Raw genomic sequence first — 26,765 nt, 5'->3', positions numbered from 1 at the left:
CATTTGCCTTAATGATGATTCCTGCTGGAAACTTCTCTTTAGGCAAAGTCTTTCGCTTAAAAATCACCATAGGCGGCAGTTTCTGTCCATTAGCATGGCAGCCAAGCACAACAGTAAAAGAAGACTTTTCATACCCCGTTGTGCGTATCGCTACCGTGCTGGTCCCCTTCTTCTCCACAGTGTGACTCACCGGGATGTCAAAAGTGAGCGGGACCTCGTCCATGTTTGTGATGTGGCTGGGCTGGATGTTTTTGTCGCCGATGTGTTTGCTGCAGTAGGAGCGGAAGATGGCCAGCTTTTCATTATAATCCGCTGGAAGTTGCTGCGCTACCGTAGTCCTGGTCCGGATGGAAAAATGGCACCGTTTCATAAAATGAAAGCACCAAGACGGACCTCCTTGGAAATGTTCAATGTTCATCTCTTCAGCTAGTGAAACTGCATTTAGCCGAATGGTGACCGTCGAAACGCCTCTCCCACTCGTTCTTTGCTCAATGATCCACCGCTCGAGTCTTTCCTCCAACTCGGGCCACCTCGCCTTATGTCCGCGGAAACTCAGCTGCGTTTTCTTGACCTACCGGAGCTTGTTTTCTAGCTTCCTCCATTTGCGAATCATCGATTCGTTAATCTTAAATTCTCTTGCCGCTGCTCGATTTCCATGTTCCTCCGCGTAGCTGATGGCCTTCAGTTTAAACTGTGCTTCGTAAGCGTGTCTCTTTGCCATTTTCAGGGTTGTTAAAACAACGATGTCCTGCATAATGCACATACCTGTTCTTTTATACAGGTATGTGCGATAAAGTCAACGCATACACTTCACCCTTTAGCGTTCTCATGGTGTTTTCTACTACGTCCTCATTACAACACACAGGGCGCACTGCGCTATAGGGCGCGCCGTACTTTTTGAAGAAAATCTAAGACTTTTAAGTGCGCCTTATGGTTGTGAAAATACGGTAATGAAATAAGTTAGTATCGGTTCATGATATCGGTTAACTTTTACGAGTATGAGTACACACACATTTTACAGTATCGGCCCCGATATCAGTATCGGTATCGGTGCATCCCTAATAGCAAACAGTGAAATACATTTTTGCACACAGCAATGAATTTTGTTCACCCAAATTTAGCTTTTCTTCACTCAAAATAAAATTCTCCTCAAGATGCAACACTTGTACTTGCAAAATTCTTTTGACGTGCGCTCAGAATAGTGGCACGAAAATATCGCTATAAATACTCACCTTAAAGCAGATCACTCTTAAGCTGTAGAGGAAATGGTGTCTCGCTAATTTTGAAGCTCATCATTTAACCTGAAAAAATTGTTTTCAGAAAAATAAATTTGATAAAAAATTATTCCTAACCATCTCATAGGTGTAAAATTATGTATAGCTACTTTTAATATCACTGATATTTATTTTGACTCTTTTTTCCAATTGATCTTTCTGTAATTGCTTCCTCAAACCATGAACATGTCTTTTAGACCCTTCCTACAAGACTGCTCAAAGAAGAACTACCATTATTAATGTGTCGATCTAAATATGACCAATCTATCTCTATTATTGGTCTCTTGTACCACAAGTGTTCGCAATACCACCACTACTTAGAAAGAACTTGACTATACTACTTTGTTACAGGGATTAGAGCACTTGGTAGGTAATAAAGGTACTGAGCTCCAGTGGTTTGAAACATATCTGTCTAGCAGACTCCATTTTGTTCATGTAATTTGGGAGTCCTCTTCATACACTAAGATTAATATAGGAATTCCACAGGGTACCATGCTAGAACCAACTATTTTTATATACATGCTTCCTTTAGGCAGTATAATTAGAAGGCAAATCATACATTTTGACTGTTATGCAGATGGTATTAAACCATGAAGCCAGATAACACACACCAGTTTGGTAAAGAAAAGTCTTAAAGACACAGAGAGCCCTTTTCTGTGGAACCAGCTTACAGTTTGGATTCGGGAAACACATTCTACTTTCAAGATCAGGCTTAAAACTTTTCTTTTTGTATGGTTAGGGCTGGATCAGGTGTCCCTGAAATTGTCTTAAAATACAATAGGCCCAGGCTGCTGGAGGTTTCCCATGATGCGCTGAGTTTCTTCTTCCATCACCTTTTTCACTGTGTGTTTATACACCACGATGCATTTAATTATTACCTATTCATCATCTCTGGCTCTCTTCTATAGTGTGTCTTTGTCCCTACCCCAACCAGTTGCCGCAGATGACACATACTGAAAAAAAAGTAAAATTTTGAAACAAGGACAATGTTAAAGAAAGCATGATTTGGACAACCTTTGATCAAATTTCATAGATATTGATGTATTTTTGTATGCACCATTATAATTGGTTTATAAAGTAAGATAATTAATCCTTATTTTTCCTTTTCTGCGTAAATTAATATAATTGAAACACATTGGAATATTCACTTAATTTCATTATTAATTAGTAATAATGTCATAAAATATTCTTAAAAACAGAAATGCACAGAAAATTTCATATAGAGAAAACTTGTTAAACCTTTATGGTCCTAATTAATTAATTAATTAATCAGTTAATTAAAAAAAAAACTTCAGGTTACCTACATATTAGTTGTAGTGACAACAGACTGACTAAAAGTCTGTACACAAAGTTAATGTTAAGAATTTCAGTTTTGTTTTGATTGGTTGGAGGATTTGTATAAAACTTATAAAAGTCACAATTAGTTAATTCCTAAGTATTCCTTATTCCTTCTTATTCTTCTGTTCCCACAATTCATTTTAAACGGGTGTAGCCTGGAAGTGTGAAATTCACTGAGGGGTGAATAACTGTAATCTGACTAGTCCACACCTGCAACCACCTCACCCAAACTGCTGGTGCTTAATTTTTAGGTGAATACTTTAAATAACATTAGCCACATTATATAAGTGTTATTTTACAGTCTAGCTAACCATAGCTACCAATACCAAATATATTTATGATGCTACATCTGTAGCATTGTGCTGTGTGATCAAACTGCTTATTTCAGAGTGGCCTTTTGTTGTGGTTAGTCTAAGGCCCACCTGTGCAATATTCATTCTGTCTAATCAGCACCTTGACATGCCACACCTGTGAGGTCGGATGGACTAACACAGATCTAGACAGATTTGTGAACAATATTTGAGAGTAATGGGTCTTTTGTGTATGAAGAAAATGTTTCAGGTCTTTGAGTTCAGGTCTTGAAAAACAAAAGTGTTTCGTTTTTATATTTTTGTTCAGTGTACATACCCAGAATAAAGAAAGGTCATTCATTTCTTTTTGGGGCAAAAAAGTGGTCTGGTGATTAGCAGCATGGCAATGATTTCCAGGGTGTACCAATGACAGCTGGGACGATAAACCTCTCTTGTCCCACATAACCTTGAAATGCAGGGGAAAGAATATGTATGGCATATTTTTGCTTACTGGGCATTTAAAGTATGAATTCAATTAAGATTTTTTTTTAGATATAAAATATGCTGTGATAGAAGATCCCCTACACTCCAATGACAACACTTATGTATTTATATGTATAATTCCGTTCAGCTTTTCAAAGACAGTTTTAAGTAGACCTCTTTCTCATATATATAATAATATCAGCCATGATAAAATAAATCTGGTATTTTCTGGCTAGCTTTTGATTTCTTTATACATGTTTAAGATTTTTGCATTCAAACGGGTAGTTTAGGATTTTGTTAAACACCTGTTTCAATTTCAATTAAAAAAAATTCCTTTAAGCAAAGCGGAACTTAAGGTAGGATTAACAGCATTTTCACATGTAATATTATCTCGATATGCTAAAACATCAGCCATTATTCTTATCTTATTTTTTATGACGTTATTACCATTTGAAGCCTGTCTAAAACAAACAAAAAAAAAAATTTGAAAAATTCAAATACACAGAAACACACAGAAAAACACAAGTTATTATATTGTTAGCATGGTATCAGGCTACTATTACTAATTGGTTTTGCTTCATGGGCATATCTTTATTCCACATCATTACCCTTGGTTTTGGCCCCCTTTTTTATCCAATTACATATATTTTAGTGTAATATTGCTCAGCTGTAACTATTATGCCACCATTGTAGTACTTGGAAATTAACTGGATACTACTCTGATATAATTAAGTTGTAATAACTTGCAAACATCCACATTATTACCTTCTTATTTCCACCTTGTTACCACTCCATTTTTACACAGCTGTATTAGAAAGTGCTACTGATCACGGTCCAGTGCACTCTGTTGCATTTGTTTTAGTTGCACTGGTATTTAGTGTTATCACTGGTACATATTCTTCCAAACACCTGGACAATAAACTCTCGTATACACAGGTCATCTGTGGGAACAAAGTAGAATGGGATTTGAAGGAGCAGGAAGGATAACCTAAACATAATCTAAACATATACTGTAGGTAACTGTATGAAAATGACTAGTGTTGAAGTGGTTTATTGAAAAATTAAAATATAGAACCTTACAGACAGGAAGACCGCTTATGAGACAGAACAAAAAAGGTGTCACGGTTCTGGTCTATGAGAGCCACTGAAGGCATAAAAAAATGAGAAAGTATAAAGTATTTTTTGCAAAATTTTCAAGTAGTTCATTATCATTAATAGGGATGGGTATCGTTTAGGTTTTATCCGATACCGGTGCCAAACCGGTACTTTTGAAACGGTGCCGGTGCTTAAACGGTGCTCAAACCGGTGCTTAAAGAATGGAGAACACAAAATTGGTCCAAAAACCTCTCATGTTCAGCTGTTTTTTTGTAAAAAGATAACAATGTTAGCCTTTTCTGCAGCTATGGGGCATATATGGTATTGCTCTTGGCTGGAAGCAGTGCTTAAACAATGGAAAAAAACACAAACTTTGTCCAAAAACCTCTCATGTTTAACTGTTTTCCACTTTTTCTTTGGTCATTTTAGCCTTTTTGGCCAGGGCGAAGGGAGTATCTGCCCTCAAACAAGAAGACAGCCGCATGTAGCTATGATGATGTTTGCTAGTTCACCTTACATGCATTAATGTAATAACGTGGTTAGCCTACTAAACGTAAATTACACACGAACAACATTAAGCTACTCACGCAGAGAAGAACGGCTGCTGCTGCCATCAAATACGGTGCATTTCTCGGCTTTTAAAAAAAATGCTATGCGTCGCCAGGTGTTTCATCAGATTCGAGGTGTTAGCTCCTTTGCACAGTATCACCTTAAAGGACTTGTTGCAGGCTGCTGTGTTTGCATCTTTTGCTGTGAAATACAGCCAGACTTTTGACTGCTTCGCCTTGGGCATTTTTAATCTGTTGCTCTGCTCTAAAAGAACGCACGTACCTGGACCCGCCTACTATCCTCGGAAACGTAAAATGATTGGCTAGAATCTAAAGTGTATCACAGCTCAGGAAAAAAAAAAGCACCGAAATGTGCGCTGCTTTTCGGTCTGGTTACTACCGTTTATGTCAGAACTGTTGCCATCATGGCACCGGATACCGGTACCCATCCCTAATCATTAATGAAAAAGACCACAATTGTGGTGCTGCCACACCAGCAGGTCCTTAGCAGGTCTTAAAATTAGGTAAATGTAACCTGAATGATAAATTAGTAAACATGACATATCATGCTATGTTATTATTATTATTATTATTATTATTATTTGTATTATTATTATTATTATTATATATGTAATAAATACATTGAATTGAAAACTACAGGCAAATGAAAAATGGGGTGTATTTAGTTTTGCACAGATTGTTTCTTCTTTTTGGCATTCACCCTTTCTAATTATGTAATTGGAAAGATGTGTTAGGTCCACTTGATCACATTTTTACATTTTTATGGTCTTAAAAAGCTTGAAAATAGAAGGCAACTGGACTTCTTTAAGTTTGTGGAGATGTTTCACCTTTCATGTTAGAAGCTTCTTCAGTTCTAAAAATAAAAGATGGAGAATCACAAGTATTTAACACCCGGTTTTGCTTGTCCCCTTTGGAGGCGGTCCAAGTAAGTAAAATTTCATTTATATAGTATCTTTTAAGACATACAAAGTGAATAACTTAGTTGGACTCAAGTGCAGGACTCGGGGAAGAAGCAGCAAGATGCAGAAAAAGCTTTGTGATACTTTACTGACTTCAACACAAACTGAGGAAAACAATAATTTCTTAAATATGTGCAAAAGGAAATTAAGAGTCACTTGGAACACAGAGTTTAACTGGGTGAGAGACCAGCAAGCATATGGGCAGGCTGGATCTAGGGAAGGAGAGGTTAGATCAGGCAGAGCAGGGAACTCAAGAAGAGAATGTTATCCCGAGTGAGATTGTGAGATGCCTTACTTGGATTCTGAGCGAGAGGGAACCAGGGACGTATTGAGAGGAGAAGCCTTGGTTGAGTCTCTAGAGATTGGAGGAGAAACGGAATTATCCACTTGGCATGGAATCATTCAATGAAAGTAAGACTAACAACTAGCCCATTTACCACTCTAAGAGAGCTGATAATCTGGTGAAGTGTGGATGGACGCACTGGTCCTCAAGTATGGCAGTTCATTGGAGATGAGTAGCAGGTGAACAGAAGAGGAGAGAAGGATGCCCCAGCTCCGCCCAGGTAAGGCAGGGATAGTCGCTGCCTCTTACCCACTGGAAACTTCAAAAGGTGAGAGACCATTGGCTGAGCAGGTCAGTGTGTTGTACGCTACTACTCTATCTACTCCGAGTAGCTGATCACTCTAAGAAGCCACATTCTGTGATGCCACAGCAAAGAGCTGCCTCCAGCTCTTGATTCAGGCGTTCAGTCTCTCCATTGTTCTGAGGATGACATCCTGAACTTAAGTGCACTTTATCTCCTACAGCAGAACAGAAAGCCTTTCACACCTGAGACAGAAACTGGGGACTCCTGTCTGAAACTATTTCTACAAGGAGACTGTGCAGTTTGAAAACATGGTCTATGAGCAGTTTAGCAGTGAGCATGGCACTCAAGTGCAACAAAAATGGGTCGACTTTGACGGATGTAATAGACCAGATGGAGGCTTAATGCGGCTCTTCCTTCTGGAGAAAAAGTAAAGGCTGACACATACTCCTTGGCCGCAGCCCTAGCATGGGCCTCAACCCGAATGACGACTACTTGAAGTGGCACCTGGGACCTGTAGTTAATTATCAAACCTCAAAATGAGGGAAACGAGATCCTCAAAGGAGCACATCTCATCCTGGGATTTTAGCTGGTCCTTCATGGAGTCATTGAGGAAATTCAAGAACGCTCCATGGAGTATGTCAGCGGGCCAACTGGAACTAGCCCCAAGTGTGCGGAACTTAAAGACATGCTCGTTGACACATTTGTTTCCCTGCCGAAGGGCCAGTAGGCGCCTTTGCACTGTGCCCCCACTGAGAGGGTGAGCAAAGGATGCCTTAAGCTTCTAAACAAACTCTTAGAATGAACATATAGAAATGGCTCACGACAGTAAATAAGCCTCTGCCCACATTAGACCCTTATCTTGTAAGTAGCCGACCTCAAAGGAATTACAAAGGCATCATCAGAAAAAGAGCGATGCGACGCACAAAGGCCAGCTAGCACTGGAGCAGGAAACTGACCTCCCCCAAGAAAGGCTTGTGAGAGAATGGGTTTCCATGGCTAAGCAGCTGCATCAAAAGTTCAAAGTGTTGAATGCAATGGTGTAAAGTACGTCACTGCTGGACTCTAGAGAAACCAAGACGTGGAGTGATGAATTACACTTCCCTGTCTGGCAATCCGATGGAATAGTCTGGGTTTCACAGTTGCCATAAGAAAAGCACTTATCTGATTGCACTGTGCCAAGGGTAAAGTTTGGTATAGAGAGGATTATGGTGTGGGGTTTTTTTTTTCAGGAATTGGTGTTGAACTCTTAAATGCTTTGGCATACCGAGACTTTTTGGATAATTTCATGCCCTCAACTTTGTGGAAACAATTTGGGGATGGCCATTCCTTTTCTGACATGACTGTGCACCGTAGCAAAAAGCGCGGTCTATAAAGCTTGGTGTAGAAGAACTTGACTAACCTGCACAGAGTCCTGATCTCAACCTGTTAGAACCAGATTGTGATGAATTAGAGCAAAGACTGAGATCAGGCCTTCTTGTCCAATGACAGTTTCAGATATCATAAATGTGCTTTCAGGAAGAATGGTCAAAACTTTCCGTAAATACAGTGTCAAGGCAGACACATATTTACTTCTGGCAAAATAGTGTATATTTGAGAGTGTGCAAATGAAGACCGAAGCCAAAAAGCTAAAGAAAGTCATTGAGTTTCCTATTTCAAACTTTCAAACTCATAATAAAGCATGAGGTGGATGCTTCAGAACTTTATGGTGGGGATATTCTTTCACCTTCTTTTCTCATTGCTTATCCTCACCTGAAAGGTGTCATGACTTTTCTGAGGTGAGGTGAGGTGAGGTGAGGTGAGAAGGAGCAGCTCTTGTGGTGGCCAGCAGGCTGTCCCTATCCTATCACTCAGTGTCATCCAATTTATGTGTTGTTGCTGAGTAGACATGCTGCAAATCAATTTCCTATTGGGGACAATAAAGTCACCAATTAACCATAAGTTACCATGAGCTGCTGGTTAAAGAGAGTTAGAAGCACTGGTTAATGGGGGGTGAGCACCCTTTTAAGGTCTGGACCAACCACAAAAACCTGTCCGCCTACAATATGCTAAAAGTTTAAATTCAAGATGAGTGAAGTGGTCTCTATTTTTGGGTTAGTTTTGGGTTGAAAAGTGTAATAAAATGCCCTTAATGGAATGACAGAGGAGGGTGTGAGATGCGGGACGCTTGAAAGAAGAGGTCAATCAAACATCTCCAGTTTCTTCCTCTTGTTAGTTGGAAATTATTATTTTATGTCACGTCAATTAAATACTGAATTATCTGTGGAGTGAGAAATTGTGACTCAAGATCGACCGAGCTGCGTGAGCTGGCCCCAAATCTTGGGAGTCTGATCCATGATTCCACCTTGAGAACCGTTTGCCTAGTGTACCAAGAGCTGTCCAATTAAAGCCACACGTCTTCCCATACCTGGCTGCACCCACCTCGAAAAGTGTCAGGGTTCCTGGGTCGTTGACCCAGTGTTTTTGGTTTTGTCAGGTTCAGTTTATTTCTCACTCATTTATGTTGCCTGTGTGTTGTGTTCTAGTTATTTCCATGTATCATTAGTGAGATTATGTTCAGCTTTGTACTCACCGGTCTCTCATCATTACCATCAGCCTGTGTATTTAAGTCCTCAGTTACCTTCTGTTTGTTCTTGTGTCATTGTTGATGATGTTAATTCCGTGTGTTCAGTTCAGTCAGTCAGCTAGTCATTTCAGTCAGCCATCTTATGTTCTGCTCATCCCACTCACTATAATAAACTCCATCAACTCTCACCATGAGTCCTACATTTGGGTCCCTTCTTCTTTTCCTCTCATCGACACACAAAGCTATTAATTCCTAAATAAATTATGTATGATTGAAGGAAAGCTATTAAAACAGACAAAAGCACAAAGTAAGAACAAGGAAATAAGTAAGAAAAAAGTTGAACTAAAGAGAATGGTAAATGGCCTGTATTTGTATAGCGCTTTACTTAGTTCCTAAGGACCCCAAAGCGCTTTACACTACATTCAGTCATTCACACATTCACACACACATTCACACACTGGTGATGGCAAGCTATATTGTACCCACAGCTGCCCTGGGGCGCACTGACAGAGGCGAGGCTGCCGGACACTGGCCCCACCGGGCCCTCTGACCACCACCAGTGGGCAAACATGGGGTTAGTATCTTGCCCAAGGATATTTGGCATGTAGACAGGAGGAGCCTGGGATCGAACCACCGACCTTCCGGTGACCCGCTCTACCACCTGAGCTAAAGCCACCCCAGTTTTGTTGAGAAAATCCCCAAATTTTGTTGAGAAAATCAACACACACCGAAGTACCAGGTCCTGGACACAGAGAACCACCAATCTGGAAGCAAACTAAGGCTTATCATCTGAGAACCCAGTCCTGCAATCCACACCTGGTCACACATTTGGACATAACGTTTTCAGTGGGAGAAACGTTTCGTAACTCATCTAAATGACTTTTTCATTCTCAGCTATCTCCAAGTTTCCCCAACCTTAGAAACACTTCCTTTGCACAATGACTGAAACTAGCACCACTGACAAATGCATATGCAAATTGTCATGACTACTGACCAATGACCACTGATCACTGGAGCACAAACTGGATATCATCAGGATGCTACAACACAGGGCAAACACCATCCCCACATTAACAGCGGCCAGGGAAGCAGAAAAACATCAAGAAGGCCCTGATTAAATGTGATTATCCCAGCTGGACATTTTTCAAAGCTGGGCACCTAAAGAAAGCTCCAGGTGATCCAGGAGAGAAGAAGGACGACTGCTATCTAAGCGAAAACCCTTAATGATCCTCATTTGATCTCAGTGAGTCACATGATAGGGTGGGTAAGTTTCACGATGGGTTCACCTGAAACCTTGCCTGATAGTGACCGACACCCGTTTTTAAACCAAGACTAATCATACTAGATCAGAGATTCTTCCACACTCTCCTCTGTCCCAGATAATTTTTCCTTTTCTCTTTCACAGATTTTTTTGTTCAGTTTCTGCAGTCAGTTTTGCCACGCTAGCCTCTCAGGAAACTATTTTTCATTTGTAAATACATTTTCTAAAGTTTCTCCCGTTGTGCTGAGTTTGAATTTAGCAGTGTTGTTTGAGTTGTTTTTTTAAAAACAGCTACTGAGTCCACAGTTCTTAATGCTTGGGGGAGAGAGTTCCACAGTCTAGGGGCCACAGTGGCAAAAGCTCTATCCCCCTTAGTCCTCCTCTTAGTATTTTTATAGCAAGTAAGCCCTGATCAGATGACCTCAAAGACCTGCTAGGGACATAGGGCTGTAGCAGATCAAAGATGTAGGCAGGTTCCAGTCCATGCACAGCTCTGTAGGTCAAGACCAGGATCTTAAAATCAACTCTAAATTTAACAGGAAGCCAGTGTAACTGAGATAATAACGGTGTCACATGTGAGTACTTGGAGGATTTTGTCAAAAGCCTAGCTACAGCGTTTTGCACAACCTGCAGACGATCCAGAGAACCTTTGCTTAGACACATAAACAGCGAATTACAATAATCCAAGCGTGACTCCTCCCAGCAGAAGGGAACCTTGAGTGAAGTGAGACGGGTTAGTGGCAGAGCAAGCTTACTATAGTCACGAATGAAACGTCAGTAAAAATGTGCAAAACCCAAGAAACTTTGGAGCTGCTTACGGTTTAATGGGGCAGGCTAGTTAATGACAGCTTGAGCCTTAGCTGGGTCGGCCCTGAGATTACCTTTTTCGATGATGTAGCCCAAAAAGGAAACAATAGTTACAAGAAACTCACACATCTCTCCTTTCACGAATAGACGATTATCGAGGTGGCATTGCAAAACCAGTCTGACGTGACGTTCATATTCGGGGACTGAACGTGAAAAGATGAGGATGTCATCAAGATAGACGAAGACAAAGTGATTTATGAAATCCCAGAGCACGTGGTTGACTAAGGCCTGAAACACAGCTGGGACATTGGTGAGGCCGAATGGCATGACAAGATACTCAAAATGGCCTAAATGTGTGTTGAAGGCTGTCTTCCACTCATCCCCCTCCCTTCTTCTAACCAAGTGGTAAGCATCCGCAGATCCAGCTTAGTAAAGATTGTGGCTCCCTGGAGAAGTTCATATACTGAGGTCAATAGCGGCAGCGGGTACTTTTTCTTTGATTGTTATGTGAGACCCCGATAGTCAATGCACAGTCATAGGCTTTTGTCTTTCTTAGTAACAAAAAAGAAACCCGCAGCAACAGGGGATGATGACAGGCGAATTAGACCTGCGGCGAGAGACTTGTTAATGTTTTCTTCCATGCTTTCTCGTTCTGGCTGTAAAAGACTGTATAATTGGCTGGTTGGGAGTGGTGCACCCAGGAGAAGTTTCAGAGTGATTACCAGAGAGGGTTAAGGATATTGGCTCCGTAATGTGGGTGATTGGTTTCTCTCAAAATGTAAAAGAACCCACCCACCACTTTAATCACATTCTAGATCTTGTTTTAACATATGGCATAGAAACTGAACATTTAACAGTGTTTCCTGAAAACCCTCTCCTGTCTGATCATTTCCTGATAACATTTTCATTTACAATAATTGATTGCACAGCGGTGGAGAGTAGACTTTATCACAGTAGATGTCTTTCTGAAAGCGCTGTAACTAAGTTTAAGAATATAATCCACCCACTGCTATCATCTTCAATGCCCTGTACCAACATAGAGCAGAGCAGCTATCTGAACGCTACCCCAACAGAGGTCGATTATCTTGTTAATAATTTCACCTCCTCACTACGTACGACTCTGGATACTGTAGCTCCTGTGAAAACTAAGGTCTCTAATCAGAAGTACCTGACTCCGTGGTATAATTCTCAAACACGTACCCTAAAGCAGATGACTCGTAATCTGGAGAGGAAATGGCGTGTCACAAATTTAGAGGATCATCATTTAGCCTGGAGAAATAGTTTGCTGCTTTATAAGAAAGCCCTCCGCAAAGCCAGAACATCTTACTATTCATCACTGATTGAAGAAAATAAGAACAACCCCAGGTTTCTCTTCAGCACTGTAGCCAGGCTGACAAAAAGTCAGAGCTCTTTTGAGCCAACAATCCCTTTAACGTTAACTAGTAATGACTTCATGAACTTCTTCACAAATAAAATTTTAATCATTAGAGAAAAAATTACCAGTAATCATCCCACAGATGTAATATTATCTACAGCTACTCTTAGTACCATTGATGTTAAGTTAGACTCTTTTTCTCTAATTGATCTTTCTGAGTTAACTTCAATAATTACTTCCTCCAAGCCATCAACGTGTCTTTTAGACCCCATTCCAAAAAACTGCTCAAAGAAGTCCTGCCATTAATTAATTCTTCGATCTTAAATATGATCAACCTATCTCTAATGATCGGCTATGTACCACGGGCCTTCAAGCTGGCTGTAGTTAAACCTTTACTCAAAAAGCCATCTCTAGACCCAGCAGTCTTAGCTAATTATAGGCCAATCTCCAACCTTCCTTTCATATCAAAAATCCTTGAAAGAGTAGTTGTCAAACAGCTAACAGATCATCTGCAGAGGAATGGTTTATTTGAAGAGTTTCAGTCAGGTTTCAGAGCTCATCACAGCACAGAAACAGCTTTAGTGAAGGTTACAAATGATCTTCTTATGGCCTCTGACAGTGGACTCATCTCTGTGCTTGTCCTGCTAGACCTTAGTGCAGCATTCGATACTGTCGACCATAATATCCTATTAGAGCGATTAGAACATGCTGTAGGTATTACAGGTACTGCACTGCAGTGGTTTGTATCATATCTATCTAATAGACTCCAGTTTGTTCATGTAAATGGAGAGTCCTCTTCACACACTGAGGTTAATTATGGAGTTCCACAGGGTTCAGTGCTAGGACCAATTCTGTTTACATTATACATGCTTCCCTTAGGCAGTATCATTAGAAGACATAGCATACATTTTCACTGCTATGCAGATGACACCCAGCTCTATCTGTCCATGAAGCCAGATAACACACACCAATTAGTTAAACTGCAGGAATGTCTTAAAGACATAAAGACCTGGATGGCCGCTAACTTTCTGCTTCTTAATTCAGATAAAACTGAGGTTATTGTACTCGGCCCTGAAAAGCCTAGAAATATGGTATCTAACCAGATTCTTACTCTGGATGGCATTACCTTGGCCTCCAGTAAGACTGTGAGGAACCTTGGAGTCATTTTTGACCAGGACATGTCCTTCAATGCACATATTAAACAAATATGTAAGACTGCGTTCTTCCATTTGCGCAACATCTCTAAAATTAGAAATATCCTGTCTCAGAGTGACGCTGAAAAACTAGTTCATGCATTTATTACTTCCAGGCTGGACTACTGTAATTCATTATTATCAGGATGTCCAAAAAACTCACTGAAAAGCCTTCAGCTAATCCAAAATGCTGCAGCAAGAGTACTGACAGGGACTAGAAAGAGAGAGCATATTTCTCCTGTTTTGGCTTCCCTTCATTGGCTTCCTGTTAAATCCAGAATTGAATTCAAAATCCTGCTCCTCACATACAAGGTCTTAAATAATCAGGCCCCATCTTATCTCAATGACCTTGTAGTACCATATCACCCTATTAGAGCACTTCGCTCTTGCTCTGCAGGCCTACTTGTTGTTCCTAGAGTATTTAAAAGTAGAATGGGAGGGAGAGCCTTCAGTTTTCAGGCCCCTCTTCTGTGGAACCAGCTTCCAGTTTGGATTCGGGAGACAGACACTATCTCTACTTTTAAGATTAGGCTTAAAACTTTCCTTTTTGCTAAAGCATATAGTTAGGGCTGGACCAGGTGACCCTGAATCCTCCCTTAGTTATGCTGCAATAGACATAGGCTGCCGGGGGATTCCCATGATGCATTGAGTTTTTCCTTTCCAGTCACCTTTCTCACTCACTATGTATTAACAGACCTCTCTGCATTGAATCATATCTGTTATTAACCTCTGTCTCTCTTCCACAGCATGTCTTTTATCCTGTCTTCCTTCTCTCACCCCAACCGGTCGCAGCAGATGGCCGCCCCTCCCTGAGCCTGGTTCTGCCGGAGGTTTCTTCCTGTTAAAAGGGAGTTTTTCCTTCCCACTGTTGCCAAAGTGCTTGCTCATAGGGGGTCATATGATTGTTGGGGTTTTTTCTCTGTATCTATGAAGCGCCTTGAGGCGACTTATGTTGTGATTTGGCGCTATATAAATAAAATTGAATTGAATTGAATTGAATTGAATTGAATTGAATTGAATTTCCGGGAGACGCTGACCACTGAGGGCGGTGAATTGGAGTGAGTAAGCAACCGAGGCGTCAATGAAATTTTGCTCTGCCACAGAATCAATTAGTGCATGGAGCTGGTAGGAAACCGAGTGAACAGTTAGCTTAGCCGCAAGCATTAAACGTGGAGGGGACCATAAATAGGAAACCTCGCCAACCCGTACTCTCCTCTCTACTGGCGGGTGCAATCTTTTGGCTGTGCTGGACAAGAGATGGCAATATGGACTCTGCGGCCGCAGTAGAAGCACTCATCGGCCCTCCACCAACGTTGTCGCTCCTCAGGAGATGATCTGGAACGCCCATTTTGCATGGGTTGCTCACCCTCGTCCTCAGAATTCCTGTCCCGTTTTCCCACGCCACTGCCTGCGTGTCATTTTCCCGCATCCTAGAGGCCTCTGGGAGTTGTAGTCTCTTGCTCCGCGACACGTGTTCATCCACCTTTACACACAAATTCATAATAGCAGAAAGAGTCACAGGCAATTCTCACAGTAGAAGCTCCCTTTTTAGCATAGGTTATTCAGTAGAGTACTTATCAACGCTGGCTGACCCCACCTGGTCTCCTCAGGCAAGGTCCAAAATTCAACCGAGTAGTCGGCCATGCTCCTTCCCAACACTGGAATTTAGAGTCCCATTTGTGTCAAAACATGACACAGAGCTCTTGTCTAAATCTCGATCATGGTCAGCTTTGCTCACTAATGCAATTGGTATATCGGTACGTTAGCATGGTGCTTTGTTACCAATAGGAGGCTTGTCTGCTATGATGATCAATAAATGAATGTTATTTATTTACTAATACCAGCTGTGTTTCTACACAAAGCAAAAATAATAACTGATCTTATAAAGCATTGAAAGCAGAACCAGCTGCATCTTGCCTCATAAGCTTTGTCTCCGATAACTTTACTGAGAAAGGCCCGAGGTTCATCTGCAATGTGCATATGTAAGCCACCAGAAAACAGTCTGAGATGAAAAGACAGATATCCCTTTGTTTTAATCTATGTCTATTTTTAGATTTGATGAGGTAAGCACTACTTGCCTTCCTTGTCAGAGCAGAACCCTGCAGGTAATGACCAAAATTCATTGAGGTCAGGTGACCTCAACAGGCCACCTTAGCTTACATGATGACTCACATGAACAATAGTTGGTCAGCAACCCTCAGGACCACCACCAAAGGGGACAATAGTTGTCAGTGAACAGGAGGGAGGACAAACACATAGGGATTTGCGTTCCTTTTATATGTATATATAATAAAAATAATTCCCCTCTTACCCCTTCAGACGGTCTATCCTCAAAGCTCAGGTCCTCTACCAGAGGCCCGACGGCTTGAGGGTCCTGCACAGTATCTTAGCTGGATCCTAGGACTGCGCTCTTCTGGACAGAGATCTCCGATGTTGTTTGCCACACCTAGTGCTCCAATTACCATTGGGACCACTGTTACCTTCACCCTCAACATTTTCTCAAGCTCTTCTTTGAGCCCTTGGTATTTCTCTAGGTTCTCATGTTCCTTCTTCCTGATGCTGATGTTATTGGGAACTGCTACATCTATCACTACGGCCATCTTCTTCTGTTTGTCTACCGCCACTATGTCCGGTTGGTTAGCCATCACCATTTTGTCTCTCTGTGTCTACAAGCCCCACAGGATCTTAGCTCGGTCATTCTCCACCCCTCTTGGAGGTGTCTCCCATTTTGATCTCATGACTTCCAGGCCATATTTAGCACAGATGTTTCTGTATACTATGCCGGCCACTTGGTTGTGGAGTTCCATGTATGCCCTGCCAGCTAGCATCTTACACCCTGCTGTTATGTGCTGAATTGTCTGGGGCTTCTTTACACAGCCTGCACCTGGGGTTTTGCCTGGTGTGGTAGAGCCTCAGGGTGCTGGACTTGGGGTGAACCCTCCATGCATTGTCAGGAGCTTCCTTGTCTTGATGTCAGTGGCTTCTATCTCCTCCTTTGGCCAGCTTATTATTCCAGCAGGGTACCTGATCACGAGCAGGGCGTAGATGTTGATAGCCTCAGTCAGCTGAGACTGCAAGACCAGGTTGACCAATCTGTGCACTGCCTGTATTGATTACAAGAAGGCCTATGACTCAATGCCTCACACCTGGATACTGGAATGCCTAGACCTATACAAGACCAACAGGGCCCTAAGAGCCTTCATCAGGAAGTCAATGGGGATGTGGTGGAGAACATTAAGCCCATAGCACAAGTCACCATCAAGTGCGGGATCTTCCAAGGAGATGCTCTGTCCCCACTGCTGTTCTGCATAGGCCTGAACACCCTCAGTGAGATAATTGACAAGACTGTCTACGGATACCAACTACAGAATAAGACAAAATAAGATAAGATAAGATGTCTGAAGGTTCTCAGTCATCCAGGTCATCGTAGTCAAAGGAGCTTGCAAAGAAAAGCGTCTGGACTTCTTTAAGTTGCTTGAAGACGTTTTACCTCTCATCTGAGAAGCTTCTTCAGTTCAAAGGTCAACTGGTGGGGAGTCCCAGATTTAAACCTAGTGGGAGTATCCCCCCGCAGAGGGACAAAAGGACCCCCTGATGATGCTCTAATCGCCTGAGCCAAGGTGTGAAATTGGGTGTGGGTCCCAATCAGCCAGGGTTTTGGGTGTGCTCATTGTAAAACCTGGCCCCACCTTATCATGCAAATTCCTGAGGTCAGATGGCCCAGGATGTGAGTGGGTGTTAAGGCGTCTGGGGAGGGAACTCAAAACTGGATTATAGATGGCAGACAGTTGGTGTCGTAAACCACCGCCTCTGTTCAAAGATGGTCGCTCACAGTGGCATCCTCAAAAGAGTGACCTTTGTCCTTAAGATGCAGATGGACTGCTTCACAGACTTAACAATATCGTGTATGCTGTACAGTGCAGCGAGGAATGCCCAGACCTCTACATTGGAGAGACCAAACAGCCACTTCACAAGCACATGGCACAACATGGCTCAGGCGATTAGAGGATCATCAGGGGGTCCTTTTGTCCCTCTGCGGGGGGATACTCCCACTAGGTTTAAATCTGGGACTCTCCATCATTTGACCTTTGAACTGAAGAAGCTTCTCTGATGAGAGGTGAAACATCTTCAAGCAGCTTAAAGAAGTCCAGACACTTTTCTTTGCAAGCTCCTTTGACTAAGATAAGATAACCTTTATTAGTCCCACACATGGGAAATTTGTTTTGTCACAGCAGAAAATGGACAGTGCAAAAGTTATATAGCAAAAATTAGAATACAATACAAATAATATACTGTACACAACTGTACAGAATAGAATAAAATACTATATACAGTAGAATAAAATATGCAATAGGATAAAAATAGAATACAAATGCTATATATAACTGAGTAAAAATACAACTTTGTCAGAAAAGAGTATTGCACTTAGTCTTATTGCACATGTGTGGATGTGTGTGTTTGATCAGCTGCAAAAGTCTTTGTTGTGGAGTCTGACAGCAGTGGGGAGGAAAGACCTGCAAAATCTCTCCGTCCCATATCGTGGGTGCCGCAGCCTGCCACTGAAGGAGCTGCTCAGTGCTGTCAGAGTCTCCTGCATGGGGTGGGATATGTTTTCCAACAGGAATGAAAACTTAGCCACCATTCTCCTGTCACTCACCACCTCCACTGGGTCCAGAGGGCATCCTAGAACAGAGCTGGCCCTGTGCATCAGCCTGTTCAGTCTCTTCCTGTCCCCGGCAGAGATGTTGCCGCTCCAGCAGACCATACCATAAAAGATGGCTGAGGCCACCACAGAGTCATAGAAGGTCTTCAGGAGTGGGCCCTTCACTCCAAAAGACCTGTGTCTCCGCAGCAGGTACAGCCTGCTCTGCCCTTTCCTGTAGAGGGCGTCTGAATTATGAGTCCAGTCCAGTTTGTTGATCAGATGAACACCAAGGTACCTGGAGCTGTCTACAGCCTCAATGTCCATACCTTGGATGTTCAGTGGTTGCAGTGGAGGATGCTTGTGCCTGCGGAAGTTTACCACCAGCTCCTTGGTTTTACTAGTGTTGATCTGGAGGTAGTTCAGCTGGCACCAGTCCACAAAATCCTGGTTCAGTCCTCTGTACTCCTTGTCGTCCCCATCAGTGATGAGGCCGACTATTGCAGAGTCATCAGAGAACTTCTGCAGGAAGCACTGGATGGAGTTGTGGGAGAAGTCTGCATTGTAGATGGTGAAGAGGAATGGGGCCAGAACCGTTCCCTGTGGGGCCCCCGTACTGCAGACAACCCCGTCTGACACACAGCCCTGAGTTATTACATACTGTGGTCGGTTGGTGAGGTAGTCCAAAATCCAGGTAGTATGGTGATGGTCCACTCCTGAGTTCTCCAGCTTGTCCTTCAGGACTGTGGGAAGAATGGTGTTGAATGGAGCAGTTGTCATCCAATTACATAAAATTTAGTATAACTAACTGTGACCACTGTTGCTATCACGATATTACTTGGATATTAACCGGTTATTATTTTGGTAATTGAGTGGCAATAATTTTATTACATACTTGTTTCTACCTTGTCACCCTTACCTAGAACTTTATTACTAAGCTGTATAAGAAAGTGCAACCAATAACGCTACTGAATTAAGGTAGACTGTGGGACTCCTGTGTCAGCTGTTGGTTACTGATAGGGCCAGCAGAATGCAGCTTTGACAATCATCTTTGCAAAAACACATATTCCATATTCCAGTCTACATGGTGACATGGTGATGTCATGAAAACTGTCAGACAGTGAGGTAAAAGCAATTTTCCATGCACAAAGAGTGCACAGTTGGGATAAGATGTTGTTGACTTTAACTGAGGACAAAACTGCATGGTACCGACTACAGAATGGAGCAGTTGTCAGCCACCTCCTGTACATGGATGACATCAAGCTGTATGCTAAGAGTAAACGAGACATCGATTCACTGAACCATACCACCAGGATATACAGCAATGATATCGGAATGTCATTCAAACTGGAGAAATGTAGTCGGATGATAACAAAGAGAGGGAAGGTAGTAAGAACTGAGGGGATCAAACTACCAGAAAGCAACATTGCAGACATTGGGGACAGCTACAAGTACCTGGGGGAAGAGGCGCTAGAAAAGCTGCAACCACCAAGTACCTGCAGAGGGCAAGGCAAGTCATGAGAAGTCAGCTGAATGGTAAGAACAAGATCTGGGCAATCGACAACTATGCCCTGCCCGTCAGGTACCCTGTTGGAATAATAAGCTGGCCAAAGGAGGAGATAGAAGCCACTGACATCAAGACAAGGAAGCCCCTGACCATGCATGGCAGGTTTCACCCCAAGTCCAGCACCCTGAGGCTGTACGCTAAGCGGAAGGAAGGAGGCCAGGGACTAGTGAGTGTCAGCACCATAGTCCAGGATGAGACAACAAACATCCACGAATACATCACGAAGAGCTTGTGCTCAGTGAATACCTCAGGCAGCAGAAACCCAAGAAAGGGGAGGAAGGCAAGGAACCATCATGGAAGGACAGACAACTGCACGGTCTGCACCACCGGCAGATAGTGGAGGTGGCTGATATCCAGAAATCCTACCAGTGGCCGGACAAAGCTAGACCGAAAGACAGCACGGAAGCACTAATCATGGCAGCACAGGAACAAGCACTAAGCAAAAGATCCATTGAGGCTGGGGTCTATCACACCAGGCAAGACCCCAGGTGCAGGCTGTGTAAAGATGCTCCAGAGACAATCCAGCACATAACAGCAGGGTGTAAGATGCTAGCAGGCAAGGCATACATGGAACGCCATAACCAAGTGGCTGGCATAGAATACAGGAACATCTGTGCCAAGTATAACTTGGAAGTCATGAGATCAAAATGGGAGACGCCCCCACAGGGTGGAGAATGACCGAGCTAAGATCCTGTGGGACGTCCAGGACATGGACAAAATGGTGATGGCTAACCAACCGGACATAGTGGTGGTAGACAAACATAAGAAGACGGCTGTAGTGATAGATGTAGTGGTTCCCAATGACAGCAACATCAGAGAGAAGGAACACAAGAAGCTCGAGAAATAGTAAGGACTCAGAGAAGAGCTCGAGAAAATGTGGAGGGTGAAGGTAACAGTGGTTCCGTTGGTAATCGGAGCAATAGGTGCAGTGACTCCCAAACTAGACGAGTGGCTCCAGCAGATCCCAGGGACAACATTGGAGATCTCTATAGAGTGCAGTCCTAGGAACAGCTAAGGTACTGCGCAGGACCCTCAAGCTCCCAGAGGACCCAAGCTTGAAGGATAGACCGCCCGCAGAAGCGGGGATATATATACACCCTCCACATTATTTTTTTTCAGTAATTATATTTGAGATGACTGGAATCCAGCAGTCTGATTTTTGTGTTTATTTGTCTTTTCTCAAGGCGCTCCAGTTTAGTTATCACCACCAAAATCTTCTGGGGTGGAAAGTAAGTATTCATTGTCTTTTCTAAAAGTATGCATGTTTTCTCTCTCAGGTTGCCCACTCATCTCACTTTCTATGATGATGATGATTAATTATAAGAGAATGGTGCTGACAGATAGATAAAACTATCTAGACCTTGAAGGCAATTATCAGAATCAAAATCAAAATCCTTAATAATCCCTAAGGAAATGGTGTGGTTACAATTGCTCCAAGACAACAAGAACAGCAACAGACTGAAATAACTTAATTGATACAACATGTAACAAAGTTCCAAGTATGAGAAATAGCTCTAATATGTGCAAGTAGCTTGATTATAAATTTCCAGAATATTACAGCAACTACATATATATGATTGACATTTTAAGATAAGATAAGATAAGAAAAGATAAGATAAGATAAGATAAGATAAGATAATAAACAAGATAATCTTCTTGTTGAGAACCGGTTCCCACTGTTTCAATTCCTTGGAATTGTTTGCCAGTTTTGCAAACGATTCCCTTATCGATTCCAGTCGCCCCGAATGACGTCACCACATTGCGGAGTGTCATTTACCTGGCAGGAAACACGGCGCCTAAGCGGCTCAAACGCTCAAAAGTTTGGTTATACTTTACGACAGGGGTGTCAAACTCAAATACACAGTGGGCCAAAATTCAAAACTGGAACAAAGTCGCGGGCTAACATTAATATTTATTGAAATATATTTATTCCTCCAGATATAAGAATGAATCATATCTTATGGACTCAAACACGTTTTGCTGAAAAACTGAATATGGAACAAGCAAAGCTTAATACTAAACCTAAACAATATATATATTAGCTGTATAATACCAGTAGGCCAGCTCTGATAGTAATTTGGTATGGCTTCGCGGGCCAAATGTAAGTAGGCTGCGGGCCAAATTTGGCCCGCGGGCCAGAGTTTGACACCTATGCTTTACGAGAACGGATGACAACAGGGCAACTTGCAGTACTTGAAAAGTAGAGATTTCATTTAAGGGAGGAAACACTACGAATATGCAAAAGCATTTGCTCACAAAACACGCAATAACCTTAAATGAATGTCGTGTTTTTAATTCCGCTCTGGACTCGTGAATCTCAACCCAGCAGCAGCGGAAACGTTTGCACGTCCTCTCCCGTTAATGCGGCAGGTAAATAATCAACTAACAGTGCATATTATGTTAGCGCGATCTGCCTTATTACAAAACCTGCCATTACTGTGCGCTGCATTTAGGTGACCATGATGAGAGAGACAGACAGAGTCTGGCTGGCTCAGATGCTGGCAGTTCTCGCTGCAGTCTACCGGTAGCGTCTCCTTTCAGGCCAGGATAGACGAATGTCACCGAGCAGTGACTAAGTTTGTGGTCAAAGGCTTGCACCCATTTGCCACAGCAGATGCCCTGGACCTTGGATGTTCAGTGGTTGCAGTGGAGGATGTTTGTGCCTGTGGAAGTCTACCTCCAGCTCCTTGGTTTTACTAGTGTTGATCTGGAGGTAGTTCAGCTGGCACCAGTCCACAAAGCCTTGTGTCAGTTCTCTGTACTCCTTGTCGTCCCCATCAGTGATGAGGCTGACTATTGCAGAGTAATCAGAGAACTTCTGCAGGAAGCACTGGGTGGAGTTGTGGGAGAAGTCTGCAGTGTAGATGGTGAAGAGGAACGAGCCAGAACTGTTCCCTGTGGGGCCCCCGTGCTGCAGACGACCCTGTCCGACACACAGCCCTGAGTTCTCACATACTGTGGTCGGTCGGTGAGGGAGTCCAGAATCCATGTAGTGAGGTGATTGTCCACTCCTGAGTAGGGATGGGTATCGTTTAGGTTTTATCCGATACCAGTACCAAACTTTTGAAATGGTGCTGGTGCTTAAACGGTGCTCGAACCGGTGCTTAAAGAATGGAAGACACAAACTTGTCCTAAAACCTCTCATATTTAGCTATTTTTTTGTAAACAGATAACAATGTTAGCCTTTTCTGCAGCTATAGGGGATTTATGGTATCACTCTTGGCTGGAAGCAGTGCTTAATCAATGGAAAAAAACACAAACTTTGTCCAAAAACCTCTCATGTTTAGCTGTTTTCCACTGTTTTCTTTGGTCATTTTAGCCTTTTTGGCCAGGGCGAAGGGAGTATCTGCCATCAAACAAGAAGATAGCCGCATGTAACTATGACGTGTTTGCTAGTTCACCTTACATGCATTAATGTAATAACGTGGTTAGCCTACTCAGCGTAAATTACACACGAACAACATTAAGTTACTCACGCAGAGAAGAACGGCTGCTGCTGCCATCATCATCCGTCATCATTTCTGCTACACTGGCAGGGCTAGGGGCCAGGACTCTCCTCTTCGGGTTTTCGGGGGATGTTGCTAACTCCGGGTCAGATACCAGGCACCACACCCGCAGTAGACGTGCTCGGTGTGAGGTCTCGCAGCAAGCTATCAAATACAGTGCATTTCTCGGCTTTTAAAAAACGCTATGCGTCGCCAGGTGTTTCATCAGATTTGAGGTGTTCCCTCCTTTGCACAGTATCACCTTAAAGCACTTGTTGCAGGCTGCTGAGTTTGCATCTTTTACTGTGAAGTACAGCCAGACTTTGACCACTTCGCCTTGGGCATTTTTAATCTGTAGCTCTGCTCTAAAAGAAAGTACGTACCTGGGCCCGCCTACTACGCTTGCAAAGGTAAAATGATTGGCTAGAATCCAAAGTGTATGACATCTCAGGAAAAAAAAAGCACCGAAATGTGCGTTGCTTTTCGGTCTGGTTACTACCGTTTATGTCAGAACCGGTGCCATCGTGGCACCGGATACCAGTGCCCATCCCTACTCCTGAGTTCTCCAGCTTGTCCTTCAGGACCGTGGGAAGAATGGTGTTGAAGGCACTGGAGAAATCAAAGAACATGATTCTCACAGTGCTCCCAGCAATGTCCAGGTGAGAGAGGGAACGATGTAGGAGGTGGATGATGGCATCATCCGCTCCAATGCCAGGTTGGTAGGCAAACTGAAGTGGGTCCAGTGATGAGCTCACCAGGTGCCGAAGCTGAGCCAGGACCAGCTGCTCCAGGGTCTTCATCATTCGTTTTACTCTAAACTGTAAAACTTTATTTGTTATTTTCACAGTAAATGCAACTATTACACTGTGTACGGTGCATCAGATAAAATTGTAGCAGGAATGACTTCCTGTGTTGTTCAGTTGTGCATTTGCCTAATCTCAGTCTCTCACTGAACATGCTCCAATGACTGGCTAATAGTTATTGAGTGGGTGGAAGGTATTGTCCAACATTGTCTTTATCTTGGACAACATCTGCCTCTCCGACACCACACAGTAATGGAGGCTGGAGTCCAGTTCTATCTCCACAAGATTTGTAGCTAAACGGATCAGTTTATGGAGTCTGTTGATATCTGCAAACTTTAACCAGCTACCCCAGCATGCAACAGCATGGGAAAAAGGCAAATACTTTTCCAAGGCTATCTAATCTATCTGTAGTGTTGTTAAAAAGTACTATTTTAAATTTTGAATTTAATTTATTATGGTTTTTTTTTCAGAGCAGAAATGGAGAGAGGATTATCTAGAAAACATATACTTGAAGGTAAGATTATTAGCTACAACTGTGAATTTGAAATCTTTTCCCCCAGTATGCAAACATTGATCGTTTGCATACTGGGGACCAGTGTTGGTCAAGTTACTTGAAAAAAGTAATCAGTAACTAATTACTGATTACTTCCCAAAAAAAGTAATCCCGTTACTTTACTCATTACTTATTTTCAAAAGTAATTAGTTACTTAGTTACTTTTTAAAAACACGATTTACAACCTGAATAGGTGATAAAGCAATAGATCTTTCAGCCCAATTCTACTTTTTCTACATAATCCATCATATAAAATGTAATCAAATGGAAAAGTCTCTTTTTTAACTTGTTTTATCAGTTTTAATCTTTTAACTTTATGCATCAAGCAAAAATTTTATTATATGCAACATTCTCTGACTTGAATAAATTAGTTTGACATTTAAACCTATTTTCTACACATTCCAGCACATAAAATAAAATATTATTTTGTGTTTACACTCACTCTTTCAAATAGATGCAAGTAAAACACAGCAGAAAATGAATAAAGTCAAAGACTCAGCGGTCCTGTTGCTCTATTTTCACCTGTAAAGCAGGACTGCGGTAGGCGGAGGTTTACCCAGGTGCAGGTGTGCCACGGTCAGTTGAAGAATCCGCGAGTTTCTCTGTGAATTTGTGCTTGCTTGGACGTTTAGGGGGGTTTTTTTTGCTGTAAAAAGAAGTTTTCTTCCCACGCACGATGGACGCTAATGTTTTTGTCACTTTTTATGGAATCAAACTCAAAGTAAGGTCAGTACTTCCATGCTTTAAACGCTGCACGCTCATACTCTCTCCCACAATCGATATGTGATCCATTGTTGATCTGCACACAGGTGTTGTCACTGACGGCGCACTCGCTTACGTCACTGTCGTGAGACATTCTCGCAAAAAATCACGGTTTTAGTAACGCAGTAACGCAGCGTTCCTACGGGAAAGTAACGGTAATCTAATTACCATTTTTGCAATAGTAATCCCTTACTTTACTTGTTACTTGAAAAAAGTAATCAGATTACAGTAACGCGTTACAAGTAACGCGTTACTGCCCATCTCTGCTGGGGACATAGTTTTGTTTTCTTCTTTATCACCAATTACGTTTTTAGTGTGTTTTTCAAAGAAAAGCAATTCATAATTACGTGAGAATTAGATGCTTGAAAATGAGGGAAAACAATTTTCTAAGCATGGAAAATAAAAATATTGGTTTGTTGAATGTCTCCAGCACCAGACCTGGGTTTAATTGCATTTTAGAAAATAGCAGAAACTATTTTTAAACATATGTTTTAAATTTTTAAATAAATGATTTAGTTAGCATTTTAGCTGTGATTGTGTTAGATTATCCAGTTGTACATAACAGTGGGAATAGGTTTGTCTACAATTTTTGTACATAGACCCATAAATGCTTGTGAAATTGTTTTATTTAATCCACTGAAATTGAGCAGACAGTCTACACTTGATTTGTATCTTTACTGATTAATTTAAAATCTCTTGTCAAAACATGCCTTGACCTAAATATTAGAATAGTTTCTTAGCAGGATAGACTTAAAATGACGTCTGATGATTTGAAAAGATAAGTAATGTCTGAAAGCTAGTATCAACTAGTCAGACGTTTCTGTCTGATGTCAGACTAGCAAAAATATATCTATACAATTAATACACCCATTGCATAAGCTTGTTCCACATTGTTGGCAATAACTTGTTCCTTGTAGGAATATATATATATATATACAGTGGGGCAAAAAAGTATTTAGTCAGCCACCGATTGTTTAAGTTTCCCCACCTAAAATGAGGACAGAGGTCAGTAATTTGCACCAGAGGTACACTTCAACTGTGAGAGACAGAATGTGAAAAAAAAAATCCATGAATCCACATGGTAGGATTTGTAAAGAATTTATTCGTAAATTAGGGTGGAAAATAAGTATTTGGTCAATAACAAAAATACAACTCAATA

The 26,765-nt window shown here is 42.0% G+C and overlaps 1 protein-coding gene across 1 annotated transcript in view; it reads left to right on the top strand.

Moving 5' to 3' along the window:
• LOC308407823 (voltage-gated potassium channel subunit beta-2-like) overlaps nucleotides 1–26,765 on the top strand; it is a gene marked incomplete at both ends in the record, with an annotated part of 254,708 nt that overhangs the window by 93,094 nt on the left and 134,849 nt on the right. The window contains 2 exons of the mRNA XM_080899720.1: nucleotides 21,188–21,232; nucleotides 24,762–24,805. Of these exons, the coding sequence (XP_080755846.1) occupies nucleotides 21,188–21,232; nucleotides 24,762–24,805 (89 nt within the window). The remainder of the gene's footprint in view (nucleotides 1–21,187; nucleotides 21,233–24,761; nucleotides 24,806–26,765) is intronic.

Source organism: Rhamphochromis sp. 'chilingali', assembly GCF_963969265.1.
Source record: "Rhamphochromis sp. 'chilingali' genome assembly, chromosome: 12".
Taxonomy (NCBI): Eukaryota; Metazoa; Chordata; class Actinopteri; order Cichliformes; family Cichlidae; genus Rhamphochromis; species Rhamphochromis sp. 'chilingali'.
Note: the sequence above shows the minus strand (reverse complement) of the source record. Positions and strands in the feature narration are given on the sequence as shown.